This window comes from Bombina bombina, chromosome 3, assembly GCF_027579735.1.
Source record: "Bombina bombina isolate aBomBom1 chromosome 3, aBomBom1.pri, whole genome shotgun sequence".
Taxonomy (NCBI): domain Eukaryota; kingdom Metazoa; phylum Chordata; class Amphibia; order Anura; family Bombinatoridae; genus Bombina; species Bombina bombina.
In genome coordinates, this window is record NC_069501.1 from 1,147,175,899 (window position 1) to 1,147,194,945 (window position 19,047).

The following is a 19,047-nucleotide window of genomic DNA, read 5'->3' on the forward strand; positions in this document are numbered from 1 at the left end:
GAGGAAGACATCGTCCACATACCGTAGCCAGATGAGAACATGTTCGTCAATCCAGTTTTGCAATTCGTTAAATACTGTTTTTGTTTCCCATAGACCCAAATGGAGGCAAGCATATGATGGGGCACACGTTGCCCCCATCGCTGTGCCCCTCATTTGTCTATAGAACTTTTTATCAAACGTAAATACGTTATTTTTTAACACAAACTCTAAAAGAGTTAGTACAAATTCGGTATGTTTTTGAAAAGTTGGACCTCTGCTTTCTAGAAAGAATCTCGCCGCTCTCAAACCCACATCATGTGGGATAGAAGAGTAGAGACCTTCCACATCCAAAGAAACCAGAAGTGTGTCTTGTTCTACTTCTAAACCGTCCAGTTTCCTAAGGAGGTCACTGGTGTCCTTAACATAAGAGGTAAGGGTCAGTAGAAAAGGTTTTAAGTATTGATCAACGTAGTTTCCCAGGTTCTCAGTGATACTCCCAATACCTGAGATAATGGGTCTTCCAGGTGGCTCTTGTAAGTTTTTGTGTAATTTGGGAATACAATAAAAGACTGGAACTCTGGGAAACTTCGTGTAAAGATATCCCCATTCACTTTTACTTATTATGCCACTTTTTCTGGCATCGTTTAAGAGATGTAGCAGGTTAGCTTGTATTGAGTCTAAGGGATTATTTTGTAGGCATTGGTATTGCTCCTTATTTCTCAATTGTTTGTTGACCTCTTTCATGTAGAGGGACTCCTCCATTATGACCAGATTACCCCCTTTATCAGCCTGTTTTATGACAATTCCTGATTTGTTCATCAGGTCTGACAAGGCTTGTCTCTCATTAAAGTTGAGGTTATTTTTACATATGCCATGATAGGGTATTTTTTCTATTTCCCTTTCTACTTCCTTAACAAAAAGATGTACGGCAGGGACTAACATTAGAGGGGGCATATAGTCAGATTTTCTTTTTAGACCAGAGTCAATTTTGACTGCAGTACCAATAGTACTTGTCTGGTGTCCTTCTTGAATATCAGAGAAGGGCATTGAATCAGATGTTTCATTGGAGTCAAGTAGATGTACAAGATCAGAGATAGCAGTAGCATCATCTTTATCTAAAGTACCTTCTGTACTGTTAGTTTGTTTCCCTTTCATTATGGAGGACAGGACTACCTTACGGGCAAAGAGGTGGAGATCTTTAATCACAGTGAATTTGTCCAGTGAGTTTGTTGGACAGAACGTTAGGCCCTTTTTAAGTAAACTTATATGGGCATATTTCTAACAGACCAGAGACATGGAAAGCTAGCTTCGGCATGTCTTGCCCTCTGGACCTCCTTAACCCCTTAATGACAACTTACGTACCAGGTACGTCATGCAAAAACTAACTGTTTATGACAATAGACGTACCTGGTACGTCAGTTGTCTAACAGAGTGCTGGAAGTGATCACAATCGCTTCCAGCAGCTCTGAGGGTATTGCAGTGATGCCTCGATATGGAGGCATAGTTAGTTGTAGTAGTTGGCCCAAAACAAGTTGCTATTCCCAATGTGTCTTACTGTAAATATGTGTGATAATATGTGGGCTCAATATATGTTAATGTTTTGATGAGTCCTAATTTTATATTCTCTTTTGGAAAAAAATGGATGTCTAAACTAATTAAGAAATAAATATGATACTTTATTTGATTATGGTAAATTTACCCAATAATAGTGATGCTAAAAGTACAGTAAACAAAAAAAAAAACAAAAAAAATTACAATTCCTTCAAAGTTTAAAAAAATGACAACGGTGTCTCTATGTATAAAAATGTACATAATATATAAAAAATAAAATAAATTAAAATAATATTGTTGAGATCTTGAAAAAGGCTGTCCAGCCGAAACGCGTTGATACCAGAGCACACCTGCACAGGATTTGAGAAGACAAAGAGAATACCAGCTATACCCAGTTGAAATATTCAAGTTCCCACTGAGCGGCATATATTTAACCGCAAAGATCACATTGATAACTAGAAATCCTTTTTCTACTTATCCTACAAACTTTCCACTCATCCCAACAACCACATTTCAGCACCCAGATCGGTCACTGACCGACATCTAAGAAACCTGGGAACAACGGACCGGAGAGGCACGCAAAAATTCCACATCAGGAGGTTATCCAACAACCACACCATTGTGATCGGTCACTGACCGACAGACAAGCCACAGAATAGAAAAACCGGAGATAAAATACATCAGCAAACGGTTAGCACTTAACCGCAACGAAGATCCCACCAAGAAACCCTTAAGAGCGCGATCGGTCACTGACCGACAAAGGATAAGGTAACAGAGCGGCCACGACAACTACACAAACACTTATATAAAAGTGAATTTTCTCGCAGCAAACAGATAAGCCCACCTAATAAGAGGAAACCAAAGCGGCATTTATTTAACCGCCAGCAGCTCATATAGAACTGCCACCAGCTTGATCTTGAAACTTAATCTAAACACTGGCATAGCAGCGTTTATTTAACCGCAATTATCTCACAAAAGTGATATCAAACAGATACACTTCAAGGTACTAATTTGTATACTTATATCACAGTGTGATAAAATTCGCACTAACATACCTCTACATCTGATATATAAATACCTAAGATAAGATCTCAATTGCATAGCTGAACTTGAAACAAAGTATCCTATATGAACTATACAGCAACTATTGTTTTATCCACTATAAAATTGTATTTACAAACATTCTGTTAGAAATTACAACTTGTGATAAACGTAAAACTGTATAAATTGTAAGATTTCAACGATATTATTTTAATTTATTTTATTTTTTATATATTATGTACATTTTTTTTTTTTTGAAAATCTTTATTTATTCAAGAACATGCATCAAATCCAGTCCAACAAATAAACTTTGACATCTGGTATACATAGTAAAAGATATAGACATCTATTCCACTCATAGAGACGTCTTTACATTAAAGGGTAGTACAGAAAATAACAATGTAGGACAATGAACTGAACCAACACACGTCCCTGCATTTTTACTTTATTTTCTATCCTGCCTATTTCCTCCTAACCTTTACCTCCATCGCTATTCCTCATCCCCGGGGTGTCATCTCATTCATCTGTTTTGAGTGTATTAGTGCCTGCTTTCTCGGGATGAGACATAACCATCAAAATCAAGCCTCCACTCCCCTCTTAGCTGTGCTTCAAGAATGTAATCGGTGTTGCGAATCGGGTAGAGTACTTGTAACTGTTGATTCTGATCTAGTGTGTGCAAATAAACCTCCCATTTTCTCATGAAACGTTTTGTGCGTTGTTGGGCATCTCCCATGGTGTCTACCTGCTCGTAGAGCATTTGTCTATGTATTTCTCTCTTAAGCTGAGTCAAGGTTGGAGCCACATCCTTTAACCAGTTTTTGAGGATGATTTTCCTAGCCTGTATAATCACCATGTGTGCGAATTGTGTATTTGTTTTGTTTAAGTTCTGACATTCTAAGAAAACAATTGATCTAACCGTTAGTGTAGTGACTGTGACTCCAATGGTTCGCATCCAGTGCTGGACCATCCCCCAGAACCTTACCAGTCTGGGGCATGTCCAGATCATATGTAGGAGATCTGCATTGGCTTGTTTACATTTCGGGCAAGCCCCTGCCGATTCTGTTTCCCATGCCTTGTATAGTTTGGGTGTGATATAGGCCATTTCCAATAACTTGGTGTGGGACTCCCTATGATCCATCGATAGTGTGGCTTTTTGGATCTTTTGGATGCTATGTTTGACTTGGGCAGCCGAAACCTCGTCGTTTAACAGTGCAGACCATCTATCTCCAATATGTTTTTGTGTGTTCTCATTGTTTGCCTTTGTCAGTGCTTTGTAAATTGGGGTGATTGACGTGCTCCCTTGTGTGTATAGCTTACATAACTGGTAGATCGTCTGCTCATTCCCCAAAAACGTATCAGATTCTAGAAGCATGGATACATAATGTCTCGCCTGGAGGTATGCGAAGTGGTGTGATCTCGGTAAGGCGTATCTTTCCTGTAAGTATGCAAATGTGTGTATTGTCTTTCCATCCCCCTCCAGTAACTTAGATACTACATTCAGTCCCAGTGCCTCCCAGTCTCTGAAGGCTTGCGTGGACAACCCTGGAATAAAATTGGGATTCCCCTGTAATGGGATGTATGTAGAAGTTTCATGATTAAACTGCAGTTTGTTACATATTTTCCTCCATGCGAACAGAGGTTGCTGAATTAGTGCATGCTGTGTGAGGTGTTTATCAATCTTTGTGGCCTGCAGATGTGGCAACATAGCCAGCGACCACGGTGCCACAAGTTGGCGCTCTAAGTCAGGGATTGTGAACTTGCTCCCTCCTGTCAACCAATCTAACACGTATTTAGCTTGAGTTGTCCAGCTATATAGTTCTATGTCTGGGACTCCCATGCCTCCTGAGTCAATAGTACTTCTCATTCTGTCTGATTTAATTCTATGTTTCTTATTGGCCCAGATGAAGGAGAGGAATAGTGAGTTCCAAAATTTCAGATCTATTTTACTGAGTACTATTGGCAACATTTGCATTTTATACAAAATTTTGGGAAATAGGATCATTTTTATGAGGCCTATCCTGTCTGAAATCGAAAGTGGGAGCTTAGCCCAATGAGTGATTAGATCCATGGCTTCTCTTTTTAGTGGGTTGTAGTTGGCTACATACCAATCATCTGGGTTTAATGACAGATCTACCCCTAGATACCGAAAGGATTCCCCTGCCACTTTAAAATTACAGTGAAAGTCAGGTACCACAGTGTTGTGAGTTAGCCAGATGATTTCTGTCTTATCAGTATTCATTTTATAGCCTGACACTTGACTGAATTTACTGATGATATCTATTAACTTGGGTATGTTGGAACTGGGATTTTGTATGTATAGGACCATGTCATCCGCGAAGAGTGAGAGATGCAGTGTGGTTGTGCCTAATTTGAGGCCCTCTGTTTGTGCTCTAATTTTTATCGCTAGGGGTTCTAGAGCCAGGTCAAAGAGGAGGGGAGACAAGGGACAGCCCTGCCTCGTGCCCCTCTCCAATGTGAATGGTTGGGAGAGGGATCCATTCACCAAAATTGCTGCCTGTGGGTTGGAGTATAGGGTCTGTAATGCCTCAAGAAAGGGCCCTTCGATTCCGAATTTCCTAATGGTACAAAAAAGATGTTCCCAAAGGACCTTGTCAAAGGCCTTTTCCGCGTCCACAAGCAGTACACACGCTTTGTCTACCTCCATAATTGGCCTTTGTGTCTTTTTATTCCAGTAGTGTGTTAATATGATTTGGAGTGTTCTGACATTTTTTACTGCTGATCTACCTTTTATGAAACCCGTCTGATTCTCATGGATGATGTCTGGTAGAATTACTGCTAATCTCCCTGCCAAGATTTTTGTAAAAAGTTTATAGTCCGAATTCATGAGTGAGATCGGCCTATATGAGGCTGGACTTAGATGGTCCTTGCCTGGTTTGTGTATCAGACTAACATTGGCTTCGGTGAATCTCCCTGCTTCTCTTAATTCCCCTTCCATGATATTATTAAAGAGCTCAGACAATGCTCCCGCTACTTCTTTCTGAAGCAGTTTATAAAACTCTCCCGAGAGACCATCTGGCCCGGGAGCTTTTTCTAAGGTCATGTTTCCTATTGCTTTCTCAATTTCTTCTACTGAGATGCGGGAGTTTAATAAATGGCGCTGACTCTCTGAGATCTGAGGGAGCATAATAGATTCCCAGAAGATTTCTCTATGTAAGGGATTGACGGTTTGGGCTTTATAAAGATCTGAGTAATACTGTCTAAAGGTCTGTTGTATACCGTTTGTGTCAGATACTATTGTATTTTGGCTCTTGATAGCCACTATGAAATTAGGAGTTTTAGTTAGTTTGGTAAGTCTAGCAAGCATTCTACCTATTTTATTTCCGTGTCTATAGAATCTAGCGTGGGCTTTTGTCATGTCTCTTGCTGAGATCTGTAGTAGGAAGGTGTCTCTCTGTGTTTTATGTACATTTTTATACATAGAGACACCGGTGTCATTTTTTAAACTTTGAAGGAATTGTAATATTTTTTTGTTTACTGTACTTTTAGCATCACTATTATTGGGTAAATTTACCATAATCAAATAAAGGATCATATTTATTTCTTAATTAGTTTAGACATCCATTTTTTTCCAAAAGAGAATATAAAATTAGGACTCATCAAAACATTAACATATATTGAGCCCACATATTATCACACATATTTACAGTAAGACACATTGGGAATAGCAACTTGTTTTGCGCCACCTACTACAACTAACTATAACTCTTTAAACTTCGGGATAAGTTTACTTCAGGTGTGCTAGATTCCCCACCAGCTAGACAGTCTAAACCTACCAAACACTCGATATGGAGGCATCCTGCAATACCCCTTTATAAGCCTCCGATGCAGAGAGAGCCACTCTGTGGCCCTCTCTGCACTGGTAGCGATGGTGCCGTTGTCCGGGTGGGAGGAGGGAGCGTGTGCGTGCGTGCACGATGCGAGCGCACGTGCATGACTCGCGCACACGTGCATTAGCCACACTGACACCAATGAAGGAAGGAACTAATGGGAATTTTTTTTTTTTTTTTACATATAAAAGGATCTGGGAGGGGGTGGGGGTATTGCGGGGGGGGGGGGGCTGCTACACTACAGAAATAATTAAAAATAAAAATAAAAAAGTTATAAATAAAATTAAAATACTTTGGTTTGTGGGGCCAAACTGGGTACTGGCAGACAGCTGCCAGTACCCAAGATGGCGGTAATTAGGTAGGGGAGAGGGTTAGAGAGCTGGAGGGGGGATCAGGGAGGTTGGTGCTAAGGCAGGGGTCCATCACAACTAAAATATTTTATTATTTTTATTTAAAAAAACAAAACAAAAAAACTCTTATTTAGTACTGGCAGACTTTCTGCCAGTACTTAAGATGGTGGGAACAATTGTGGGGTGGGGGAGGGAAGAGAGCTTTTTGGGAGGGATCAGGGGGTGGGATGTGTCAGGTGGGAGGCTGATCTCTAAAATTAACCCTGCAAGCTCCCTACAAGCTACCTAATTTAACCCCTTCACTGCTGGGCATAATTCACGTGTGGTGCGCAGCAGCATTTAGCGGCCTTCTAATTACCAAAAAGCAACGCCAAAGCCATATAAGTCTGCTATTTCTGAACAAAGGGGATCCCAGAGAAGCTTTTACAACAATTTCTGCCATAATAGCACAAGTTGTTTGTAAATAATTTCAGTGAGAAACCTAAAATTGTGAAAAAAGTTTTTGTTTTGTTTTTTGCTCGCATTTGGCGGTGAAATGGTGGCATAAAATATACCAAAATGGGCCTAGATCAATACTTGGGGTTGTCTACTACACTACACTAAAGCTAAAATTAACCCTACAAGCTCCCTACAAGCTCCCTAATTAACCCCTTCACTCCTGGGCATAAAACACGTGTGGTGCGCAGCGGCATTTAGCGGCCTTCTAATTACCAAAAAGCAACCACAATTTACAACCATTTGTGCCATAATTGCAGAAGCTGTTTGTAAATAATTTCAGTGGGAAACCTAAAGTTTGTGACAAAATTTGTGAAAAAGTGAACTTTTTGTTTTTTTTTATCGCATTTGGCGGTGAAATGTTGGCATGAAATATACCAAAATGGGCCTAGATCAATACTTTGGGATGTCTTCTAAAACAAAATATATACATGTCAAGGGATATTCAGGTATTCCTGACAGATATCAGGCTTCCAAAGTAACTAGCGCTAATTTTGAAAAAAAGTGGTTTGGAAATAGCAAAGTGCTACTTGTATTTATTGCCCCATAAATTGCAAAAAAGCAAAGAACGTGTAAACATTGGGTATTTCTAAACTCAGGACAAAATTTATAAACTATTTAGCATGGGTGTTTTTTGGTGATTGTAGATGTGTAACAGATTACAGATTATCATTTTTTTTAGTAAATTATAAGATATTATGAAAATAATGGTATCTTTAGAAAGTGCATTTAATGACGAGAAAAACGGTATATAATATGTGTGGGTACAGTAAACGAGTAAGAGGAAAATTACAGCTAAACGCAAACACTGCAGAAATGTAAAAATAGCCATTGTCATTAAGGGTAAGAAAATTGAAAAATGGTCCGGTCATTAAGGGGTTAAGGCCCTCTGTGGCTCAGTATATGGAGGTGATTGGTCTCATGGTGTCCAGCATGGACATCATACCCTTTGCCAGGTTCCGTCTCAGACCGTTGCAAGTGTGCATGCTGAGGCAGTGGAATGGCGATCATTTAGATCTGTCTCAACAGATTTCTCTGGACAACCGTTCGAGAGAATCGCTCTCTTGGTGGCTCTGTTCAGATCATCTGTCCCAAGGGACATCCTTCTTAAGACCATCCTAGGAGATTGTGACTACGGACGCAAGCCTATCAGGATGGGGAGCCAAGAAGGCACAGGGCCTGTGGACTCAGGAGGAATGCTCCCTCCCGATCAACATTCTGGAAGTTCGTGCAATCTTCAATGCTCTGAAGGCTTGGCCCCTTCTGGGTTCGTCCCAGTTTATCAGATTCCAATCAGACAATATAACCTCGGTGGCTTACATCAACCATCAGGGTGGAACGAGAAGCTCCCTAGCAATGAGGGAAGTATCTCGGATTCTGCAGTGGGCGGAGGCCACTGTCAGCGATCCACATTCCAGGTGTGGACAACTCAGAAGTGGATTTTCTCAGCAGACAATCCTTTCACCTCGTCTCAACTCCAAGCTACCCAGATATGGGTCGAGTCCCAGGGATCCTCAGGCAGAGCTAATAGATGCTTTAGCACTTCCTTGGAGGTTCAGTCTAATTTACCTTTTCCCGCCATTACCACTCCTTCCTCGTGTAATGGCTAGCATCAAGCAGGAGCAGGCATTAGTGATACTGATTGCTCCATTGTGGCCGTGAAGGATGTGGTTTGCAGATCTGGTAGGGATGTCATCATCTCCTCTGTGGAAATTACCTTGTTGCAGGGATCTGCTGGAACCAGGTCCTTTTGTTCATCAAAATCTAGATTCTCTGAGGCTGGCTTAGTCCTAGCCAAGAGAGGTTTTTCTGAGAGAATTATTGATACTCGCATTCAAGCTCGTAAACCGGTTACTCGTTGCATCTATCATAAGGTGCGGAGAGCCTACTTATTCTGTTGTGAAGAGTGTGGATTTTTCTGGCATAAAGTTAAGGTTGCCAGGATCCTATCATTTCTCCAGGATGGACTGGAGAAGGGCCTTTCTGCCAGTTCCCTAAGGGGACAAATTTCGGCCCTGTCTGTTTTACTGCACAAGAGGCTCTCGGAGCTTCTAGATGTACAGTCCTTTGTTAAGGCTCTGACTAGGATCAGACCTGTGTTTAGATCTAAGGCTCCTCCTTGGAGTCTAAATCTTGTTCTTCAGGTTTTGCAACAGGCTCCGTTTGAGCCTATGCATGAAGGTCACTTTTAAATTGTTGTCCGGGAAGGTTCTTTTTCTACTTGCTATTGCTTCTGCGCGCAGAGTATCTGAGATCGCTGCCTTGCAATGTGAGCCTCCTTATCTGGTGTTTCATTCTGATAAGGCTGTCCTACGTACTAAGTTGGGTTTTCTTCCTAAGGTCGTGTCAGACCTCAACATTAATCAAGAGTATGTGGTTCCTTCCTTGTGTCCCAATCCTTCTTCTTCGAAGAAACGTTTGCTTCATAATTTGGACGTGGTTCGCGCCTTGAAGTTCTATCTTCAGGCTACTAAGGATTTTAGACTAACTGCTTCCTTGTTTGTTGTCTATTCCGTGAAGCGTTGGGGTCAGAAGGTCTCTTCGACATCCTTATCTTTTTTGGTTAAGAAATGTTATCTGCTTAGCTTATGAGACAGCAGGACATAAACCTCCTCAGAGGATTACGGCTCATTCTACTAGAGCAGTGGCTTCCTCTTGGGCCTTTAAGAACGAGGGCTCTATGGATCAGATTTGTAAGGCAGCTACCTGGTCCTCCTTACATACTTTTTCTAAATTTTACAAGTTTTATGCTTTTGCCTCGTCTGAAGCAGCTTTCGGGAGAAAGGTTTTGCAGGCTGTGGTGCCATCAGATTAGGGTCCGTCTCTCTTTTTGTCCCTCCTATTATCATTCAGTGTCCTCTAGAGCTTGGGTATAGTTTTCCCAACAGTAAGGAATGATGCAGTGGACTCTCCTTATATTAAGAAGGAAAACATAAATAATGCTTACCAGATAATTTAATTTCCTTCTGTATAAGGAGAGTCCACGGCCCCCGCCCGTGTTCTCCAATGGGCGGGCCTCTAAATTTATATTTTTCTTCTGGCACCATTTATACACTGATATTTCTTCTACTGTTCCTTGTTCCCTTGGCAGAATGACTGGGGGAAGTGGGAGAGGTATTTAAGCCTTTGGCTGGGGTGTCTTTGCCTCCTCCTGGTGGCCAGGTTCAGTATTTCCCAACAGTAAGAAATGTTCTTATACAGAAGGGAATTAAATTATCTGGTAAGCATAATTTATGTTTTTTTAGAGTATGTTGTCTTGAGAGAGGCTCATTGTGGAGCCGATACGTCGACAAGTGATCTATTTTATTATGAACTGGAAATAAAGATTAAGTTTTAAATCCTGTGAATGCCCTTCTATGAGAAGAGATGTATTTTGGACTTAAGGAATGCACCCAGGTTATGATTACATCGAATAGGTTGGCGTGCTAGGCTATATATAAATATATATCATTTTTTTGTGTTTATTAATTTTTGGCAAATGCTAGCGGTAACAGCACCAGACATTTGCAGGTCTGACTTACAATTGAGTCATTACTTGCTAGTTACATTGTAAACAACAGTTTTTACTTAAAGGGTTAGAAATCTTTTATTTTGTAAAGCTTTAAGAATTACATTATTAATTATTTTAAGTAATAGAGAATTAAACTTGCTTACTAATTTTTTGAAACAAAGCTTGCATATATTAAATAATTATATTTTTATTTTGGCTGAAAACATCACCAACAACCGCCCCAAAATAAACCATGAACGCACTCATTATTCATGCAGTCACATCGGCCAATAGCACGGCAGCAAAAATTTGCATAATTTGCATAGTAAGGAGTCATCCATCCTCGCATGCGCATTAGTAACTGTGGGCAATCGCATGCGCAATAAACGGTAATGGCACATTTTCCATCTTTAAATGTCTGCTCCCACGCCTCTTGGTCTGCATCTGACACGCGGTTCATGACGTGCCTGCATACTCCTAACCTGAACAATCAGTTTTGCGCATGCGTGGGTTCAGGACAAAGCATACTGCGCATTCGGGCCGCCATTATTGTTCTACCTAGGTCAGTATTTAAACAACTAATTAAAGGGACAGTCTAGTCAAAATTAAACTTTCATGATTCAGATAGGGCATGCAATTTTAAACAACATTCCAATTTACTTCTATTATCTAATTTGCTCAATTCTTTAGATATCCTTTGTTGAAGAAATAGCAATGCACATGTGTGAGCCAATCACACAAGGCCTCTAGGTGCAGCAACCAATCAGCAGCTACTGAGCATATCTAGATATGCTTTTCAGCAAGTGATATCAAGAGAATGAAGCAAATTAGATAATAGAAGTAAATTAGAAAGTTGTTTAAAATGACATGCTCTTTCTAAATTATGAAAGAAAAAAAATTGGCTATCATGTCCCTTTAAACTTTAAAAAATGCATTTACATATTATCCTCAGACTAATCTTTTCTTCGAAAAAATCAAAGAAGGCGTCTCATAATGTTAAACTGCCAATTGTTCCATAAATTCAGACAAATGAAATGTACTCACATTTGGCAAAGCACATATATGTGCAAAATACCAAACCAGATCCTTTTAGAGTCATCCGGCTAACTCGCCTCCCGTCTCAGGAACGTGGGTGAATGTCTTCCTCAGCAACTTACGAATCCAATGCTGGCATGCTCTATTATAAGCTGAGCAGCTCAAAAAACTTTGCAAGGTAGTAAAAAAGTTAAGTGTTTATTAAACAAAACGCAAAGTATCAAACAAGCGACGCGTTTCACATTAACAACTGTTACATGTATTTAGAATCTTGATATTTACTAACCCCTTGTAATGTCTCTGCTTTGTTTTCTTATACTGGCTATTGTCAGTGTCCTTGTACCTTTCACACCTTGTAATTTCATGACATTCCCTACTGTACTCAAACTTCTGCATCACTTTCTGACATCCTGTGTTTCAAGATAAAAATCTATAAATTCCACCACATTGATCAGTATTGCTTCTGACATGAGTAGGAGAGGAATCTTTTGAAAACATTATATGTAAATGTATTGTTAGTCCGATTTAAAAACAAATCACTGAATTAATATTGTTACATCAATCACCAACTCCTTATACATACACCCTAGGGCCTATAGGATAGTGAGAAATCTGAGAATTTGAAAGGGAAATAAAGCCCCCCAAAAATAAATGTTCTTATGCATTAGTGTGTTGCCTTTTTGCACTATTACTTAGATTTACCTATGTGCTTAAACACAGAGTTAAAGTCAGTTCTATAGCAGTAGTGGCCTTACTGGTCCAGAGCTGAACATGGACCTCGGGGCAGTCAGTCTAGAGCTATCTTATATATATATAAATCAAGGTATAGTACAGTAATAAGCCTTTCTACTTAATTTCCTTTTAATATATTTCAAATATGTATTGTTTAAAGCATAACTAAGAAAACATATTGTTTGTCAGTACCATAAATGATAGACCTAAAATGATTTCCACCTGAAGAAGTTTCTGTTCATTGTGAAGTTTAAACATGGCTTTATTATCGCTGCTGTTCATGACGACATGAGTGTAGTGAACTATATTAGATCTCATTGACAAACTGCTTACAGTGATTTAACAGTGTAATTTTATTAGCACATTTTACAAGGTTTTGCAAATTAAGAACAGTTCACAGATTTACCCCTTGAAAAGCCTGCTGGAATTCATGTTCTTGTTCTCCTTTTTGGCGACTAGTTAGGAAGAGATGTAGTTTTGCTTGTGCTTTCAGCTAGCCAATCACTACTCAGATACATTTCACTATGCTTAAAGGGACAGTCTAGTCAAATTAAACACTCTCATGATTCAGATAGGGCATGCAATTTTAAACAACTTTACAATTTACTTTTATCATCAAATTTGATTTGTTTTCTTGGTATTCTTTGTTGAAAACTAAACCTAGGTAGGCTCATATGCTAATTTCTAAGCCCTTTAAGGCCGCCTCTTATCTTAGTGCATTTTGACAGTTTTTCACAGCTAGACTGCACTGTCATGTGTGCCACATAGATAACATTGTGCTCACTCCGATGGAGTTATTTATGAGTCAGCACTGTTTGGCTAAAATTCAAGTCTGTAAAACAAATTTAAATAAGGGAGCAGTCTGCAGAGGCTTAGATACAAGGTAATCACAGAGGTAACAAGTATATTAATTTAACAAATTTGGTTATGCAAAACTGGGGAATGGGTAATAAAGGGATTATTTATCTTTTTAAACAATAACAATTCTATAGTAGACTGTCCCTTTAAGTAGAATGGAGGGACTACAGTTTCTTTGAAGGTAAGTGGAACAGAGACACTTTTTCAGAAGTATTTTACAGCAAAAGCAGAGAAAATAAATAATAAATGTGCATTAATTAATTGTTTTTCTTTAATTTAAACATTATATACAGGGAAATGTAAATGTTGAATAAAAATGTTCATGAAGTTTGATTTCTTTTACTGCATCAGTAATTCAGCATATTTACAATTCTTTGCAGATCACAATCTCACTACAAACTTAAAAACCATGTCCGTGTGAGCGAGATGTGGACAGCATCCTGTATGGAAGAGGTGTGCGAGGGCAGTACATACCCAGAGAGGTCTTTTGTCCTAGGCTGGCCTATCACAAACTGTGTCGCAACATTCAGGTATGCATCTTCATAATGTAAATATTATGTTATATGGGTATAAGACAAGTAATCCACCAGTTGCAGAAAATTGTAGTGCACCATGCAGGGGCGAAATTACAGGGGGTGCAGAGGTCGCAATTGCGAATGGGCCCCCAGGGGTGGGGGCCCAGTTTAAAATGTTTTTTTTTTTTAAATGAATAACATTGTCCTGCCACTGTCTGCACTGATATCATGTGAGTGTGACATGATGCTTCACTAGTGTCCCTGACTACAGGGGTTAGCCTTTCTGTTTTACCCATTGGTGTTTGTGTGTGTATTTATGCATGTATGTGTGTGTGTATGTGTATGTATGTGACTGTGTGTGTATTTATGCATGTATGTGTGTATGTGTATGTATGTGACTGTGTGTGTATTTATGCATGTATGTGTGTGTGTATGTATGTGACTGTGTGTGTATTTATGCATGTATGTGTGCGTGTATGTATGTGACTGTGTGTGTATTTATGCATGTGTGTGTGTATGTGTATGCATGTGACTGTGTGTGTATTTATGCATGTATGTGTGTGTGTGTATGTATGTGACTGTGTGTGTATTTATGCATGTATGTGTGTGTATGTATGTATGTAACTGTGTGTGTATTTATGCATGTATGTGTGTGTATGTATGTGACTGTGTGTGTATTTATGTGACTGTGTGTGTATTTATGTGACTGTGTGTGTATTTATGTATGTATGTGACTGTGTGTGCATTTATGCATGTGTGTGTGTGTGTATGTATGTATGTATGTGACTGTGTGTGTATTTATGTGACTGTGTGTGTATTTATGCATGTGTGTGTATGTATGTATGTATGTATGTATGTGACTGTGTGTGTATTTATGTGACTGTGTGTGTATTTATGCATGTGTGACTGTGTGTGTATGTATGTGACTGTGTGTGTATTTATGCATGTGTGTGTGTTTGTGACTGTGTGTGTATTTATGTATGTATGTGACTGTGTGTGTATTTATGCATGTATGTGTGTGTGTATATTTGTGGAACCAGCAAATTACAGACCTTGTTACTACAGCATGGGGGGAGGGGGTAAACAGTGTCACTTTAAAGTACCACTATATACAGTACGGGGGGGCTGGACTATTTCACAGACTACTGTGGTCACTTTATAAAGTACTGGGGCGGGTAGGGTCAGGCCAGCCATCTCACCGGCAGGTTACAGACTGTGTCACTGACTCACTATATACAGTACTGGTGGCTTAAACAGTGTCATTATATACAGTAATAGGGGTCAGACCATCCCTGTGGGAACAGGGTACCTCCTTTTGCAGACATGTAATCTGATTCACATTTGTTTTCTGTGTTAAATGTTAAAAAAAGAGAAAAAAGATATGTATCAAATTCACTTTTTTTTTTGGGGGGGGGGGGGGGTTCTAGTTATGCCTCTGACACCATGGTTGCTTGTCACTTTGTTCTGTGATTGTTATGTCATTGTACCTATTGTCATCATGCTCCAAATTATATTGGTGCTTTATAAATGGATATTTATGATCATTTTAAATCAAAGTGATTTTAAGAATCATTGATTTCCTCATCCTTCATATCTCAGATAAATGCAACAAACAATGCACATAGGAAACCAATTAAAATGCAGCGTAGTTACAATTATCAATGATTACGTTTCAGAAATAATACGATTTTTGTATGTGGCAATCTGACAGTTCCTTGTTAGAAGAAAATAATTACAAGCCTTTCTCGTACTTTTTTTGTGGCTTGAAAGTTACTTCAAGCACTAAGCTTCATATACTTACATTTTCAGAAGCTAAAGTTTAGTAAAATGTTTTATGTTCCTGATCTTTTTATAATGATTCAAACCACAACTGAGTAAATATTTGATTTAAACCATTGAAAACAATAAGTAGCATTTTACAAAACTGCCTTTCTGTTAAAGGAATAGGAACCCCTTTTTTTTAATTTCATGATTCAGATAGAACATGCAATTTTTAAGCAACTTTCTAATTTACTCCTATTATCAATTTCTCCAACATTGATGTGTCTGGTCCACGGCGTCATCCTTACTTGTGGGAATATCTCTTCCCCAACAGGAAATGGCAAAGAGTCCCAGCAAAGCTGGCCATATAGTCCCTCCTAGGCTCCGCCCACCCCAGTCATTCTCTTTGCCGTTGCACAGGCAACATCTCCACGGAGATGGTTAAGAGTATGTGGTGTTTAAATGTAGTTTTTTTATTCTACTATCAAGAGTTTGTTATTTTAAAATAGTGCTGGTATGTACTATTTACTCTGAAACAGAAAAGGATGAAGATTTCTGTTTGTGAGAGGAAGATGATTTTAGCAGACAGTAACTAAAATCGATTGCTGTTTCCACATAGGACTGTTGAGATGAAGTAACTTCAGTTAGGGGAAACAGTTAGCAGACTTTTCTGCTTAAGGTATGACTAGCCATATTTCTAACAAGACTGTGTAATGCTGGAAGGCTGTAATTTCTCCTCATGGGGACCGGTAAGCCATTTTCTTAGTTTCAAACAGAATAAAGGGCTTAATATGGGCTATAAAACTGGTAGACACTTTTATGGGCTAAATCGATTGCTTTATTTGGACATTTTATACATGTTTATGCTGATAATTCACACTTATAAACTTGGGGAACGTTTTTTAACGTCAGGCACTATGTTAGACACCTTTTCCAGTCAGGGAGGGCCTTCCCAGTTGTAGGCTGAGCCTCATTTTCGCGCCATTACTGCGCAGTTGTTTTTGAGAGCAAGACATGCAGATGCATGTGTGAGGACCTGAAAGTGCTTGGATAAAGTTTCTAGAAGGCGTCATTTGGTATCGTATTCCCCTCTGGGCTTGGTTAGGTCACAGCAAAGGCTGTAGCTGGGACTGTATAGGGGTTAAATTTGTAAACGGCTCCGGTTCCGTTATTTTAAGGGTTAAAGCTCTGAAAATTGGTATGCAATACTTTTAATGCTTTAAGACACTGTGGTGAAAATTTGGTAAATTTTGAACGATTCCTTCATACTTTTTCACATATTCAGTAATAAAGTGTGCTCTGTTTAAAATTTAAAGAGACAGTAACGGTTTTGTTTTAAAACGGTTTTTGTGCTTTATTGACAAGTTCAAGCCTGTTTAACATGTCTGTGCCTTCGGATAAGCTATGTTCTATATGTATGAAAGCCAATGTGTCTCCCCATTCAAAACTGTGTGATAATTGTGCCATAGCGTCCAAACAAAGTAAGGACAGTACTGCCACAGATAATGAAATTGCCCAAGATGATTCCTCAGATGAGGGGAGTAGACATGATACTACATCATCTCCTACTGTGTCTACACCTGTTTTGCCCACGCAGGAGGCCCCTAGTACATCTAGCGCGCCAATGCTTATTACCATGCAACAATTGACGGCTGTAATGGATAACTCCATAGCAAATATTTTATCCAAAAGGCCTGCATATCAGAGAAAGCGTGATTGCTCTGTTTTAAACACTGAAGAGCAGGAGGGCGCTGATGATAATTGCTCTGTCATACCCTCACACCAATCTGAAGTGGCCATGAGGGAGGTTTTGTCAGATGGGGAAATTTCAGATTCAGGAAAAATTTCTCAACAAGCTGAACCTGATGTTGTGACATTTAAATTTAAATTAGAACATCTCCGCGTACTGCTTAAGGAGGTGTTATCTACTCTGGATGATTGTGACAACTTGGTCATTCCAGAGAAATTATGCAAAATGGACAAGTTTCTAGAGGTTCCGGTGCACCCCGACGCTTTTCCTATACCCAAGCGGGTGGCGGACATAGTGAATAAGGAGTGGGAGAAGCCCGGCATACCTTTTGTTCCCCCCCTATATTTAAGAAATTATTTCCTATGGTCGACCCCAGAAAGGACTTATGGCAGACAGTTCCTAAGGTCGAGGGGGCAGTTTCTACTCTAAACAAGCGAACTACTATTCCTATCGAGGATAGTTGTGCTTTCAAAGATCCTATGGATAAAAAATTGGAAGGTTTGCTTAAAAAGATTTTTGTACAGCAAGGTTACCTTCTACAACCCATTTCGTGCATTGTTCCTGTCACTACAGCAGCGTGGTTCTGGTTCGAGGAACTAGAAAAGTCGCTCAGTAGAGAGACTCCATATGAGGAGGTTATGGACAGAGTTCACGCACTTAAGTTGGCTAACTCTTTTATTCTAGATGCCGCTTTGCAATTAGCTAGATTAGCGGCGAAAAATTCAGGGTTTGCAATTGTGGCGCGCAGAGCGCTTTGGCTGAAGTCTTGGTCAGTGGATGTATCATCCAAGACAAATTTGCTTAACATCCCTTTCAAAGGTAAAACTCTCTTTGAGCCAGAATTGAAAGAGATTATCTCAGACATCACTGGGGGAAAGGGCCACGCCCTTCCACAAGATAGGCCTTTCAAGGCCAAGAATAAGTCTAATTTTCGTTCCTTTCGCAATTTCAGGAACGGACCGGCCTCTAGTTCTGCATCCTCTAAGCAAGAGGGCAATGCCTCACAGCCCAAACCAGCCTGGAAACCTATGCAAGGCTGGAACAAGGGTAAGCAGGCCAAGAAGCCTGCTGCTGCTAACAAAACAGCATGAAGGAGTAGGCCCCGATCCGGGACCGGATCTAGTAGGGGGCAGACTCTCTCTCTTTGCTCAGGCTTGGGCAAGAGATGTTCAGGATCCCTGGGCACTAGAAATAGTTTCTCAGGGTTATCTTCTGGAATTCAGGGAACTACCCCCAAGGGGAAGGTTCCACATGTCTCACTTATCCTTAAACGGGAACCTTCAGACCAATTCTGGATTTAAAGATCCTAAACAAATTTCTCAGGGTACCATCGTTCAAAATAGAAATCATTCGAACGATTCTGCCCACTATCCAGGAAGGTCAATTTATGACTACCGTGGATCTAAAGGATGCGTACCTACATATTCCTATCCACAAAGAACATCATCAGTTCCTAAGGTTCGCCTTTCTGGACAGACATTACCAGTTTGTGGCCCTCCCATTCGGATTAGCCACTGCTCCAAGGATTTTCACAAAGGTACTCGGGTCCCTTCTAGCGGTTCTAAGATTGAGGGGCATTGCAGTAGTACCGTACTTGGACGACATTCTAATACTAGCGTCATCCCTTTCAAAAGCAAAGGCT

General features: G+C 39.8%; 1 protein-coding gene across 1 annotated transcript in view; it reads left to right on the forward strand.

Moving 5' to 3' along the window:
• The window catches only part of ARHGAP20 (Rho GTPase activating protein 20), a 320,100-nt gene that overhangs the window by 160,124 nt on the left and 140,929 nt on the right, over positions 1–19,047 (forward strand). Inside the window, exon 4 of the mRNA XM_053708537.1 lies at positions 13,760–13,909. Coding sequence (XP_053564512.1) covers positions 13,760–13,909 — 150 coding nt within the window. The remainder of the gene's footprint in view (positions 1–13,759; positions 13,910–19,047) is intronic.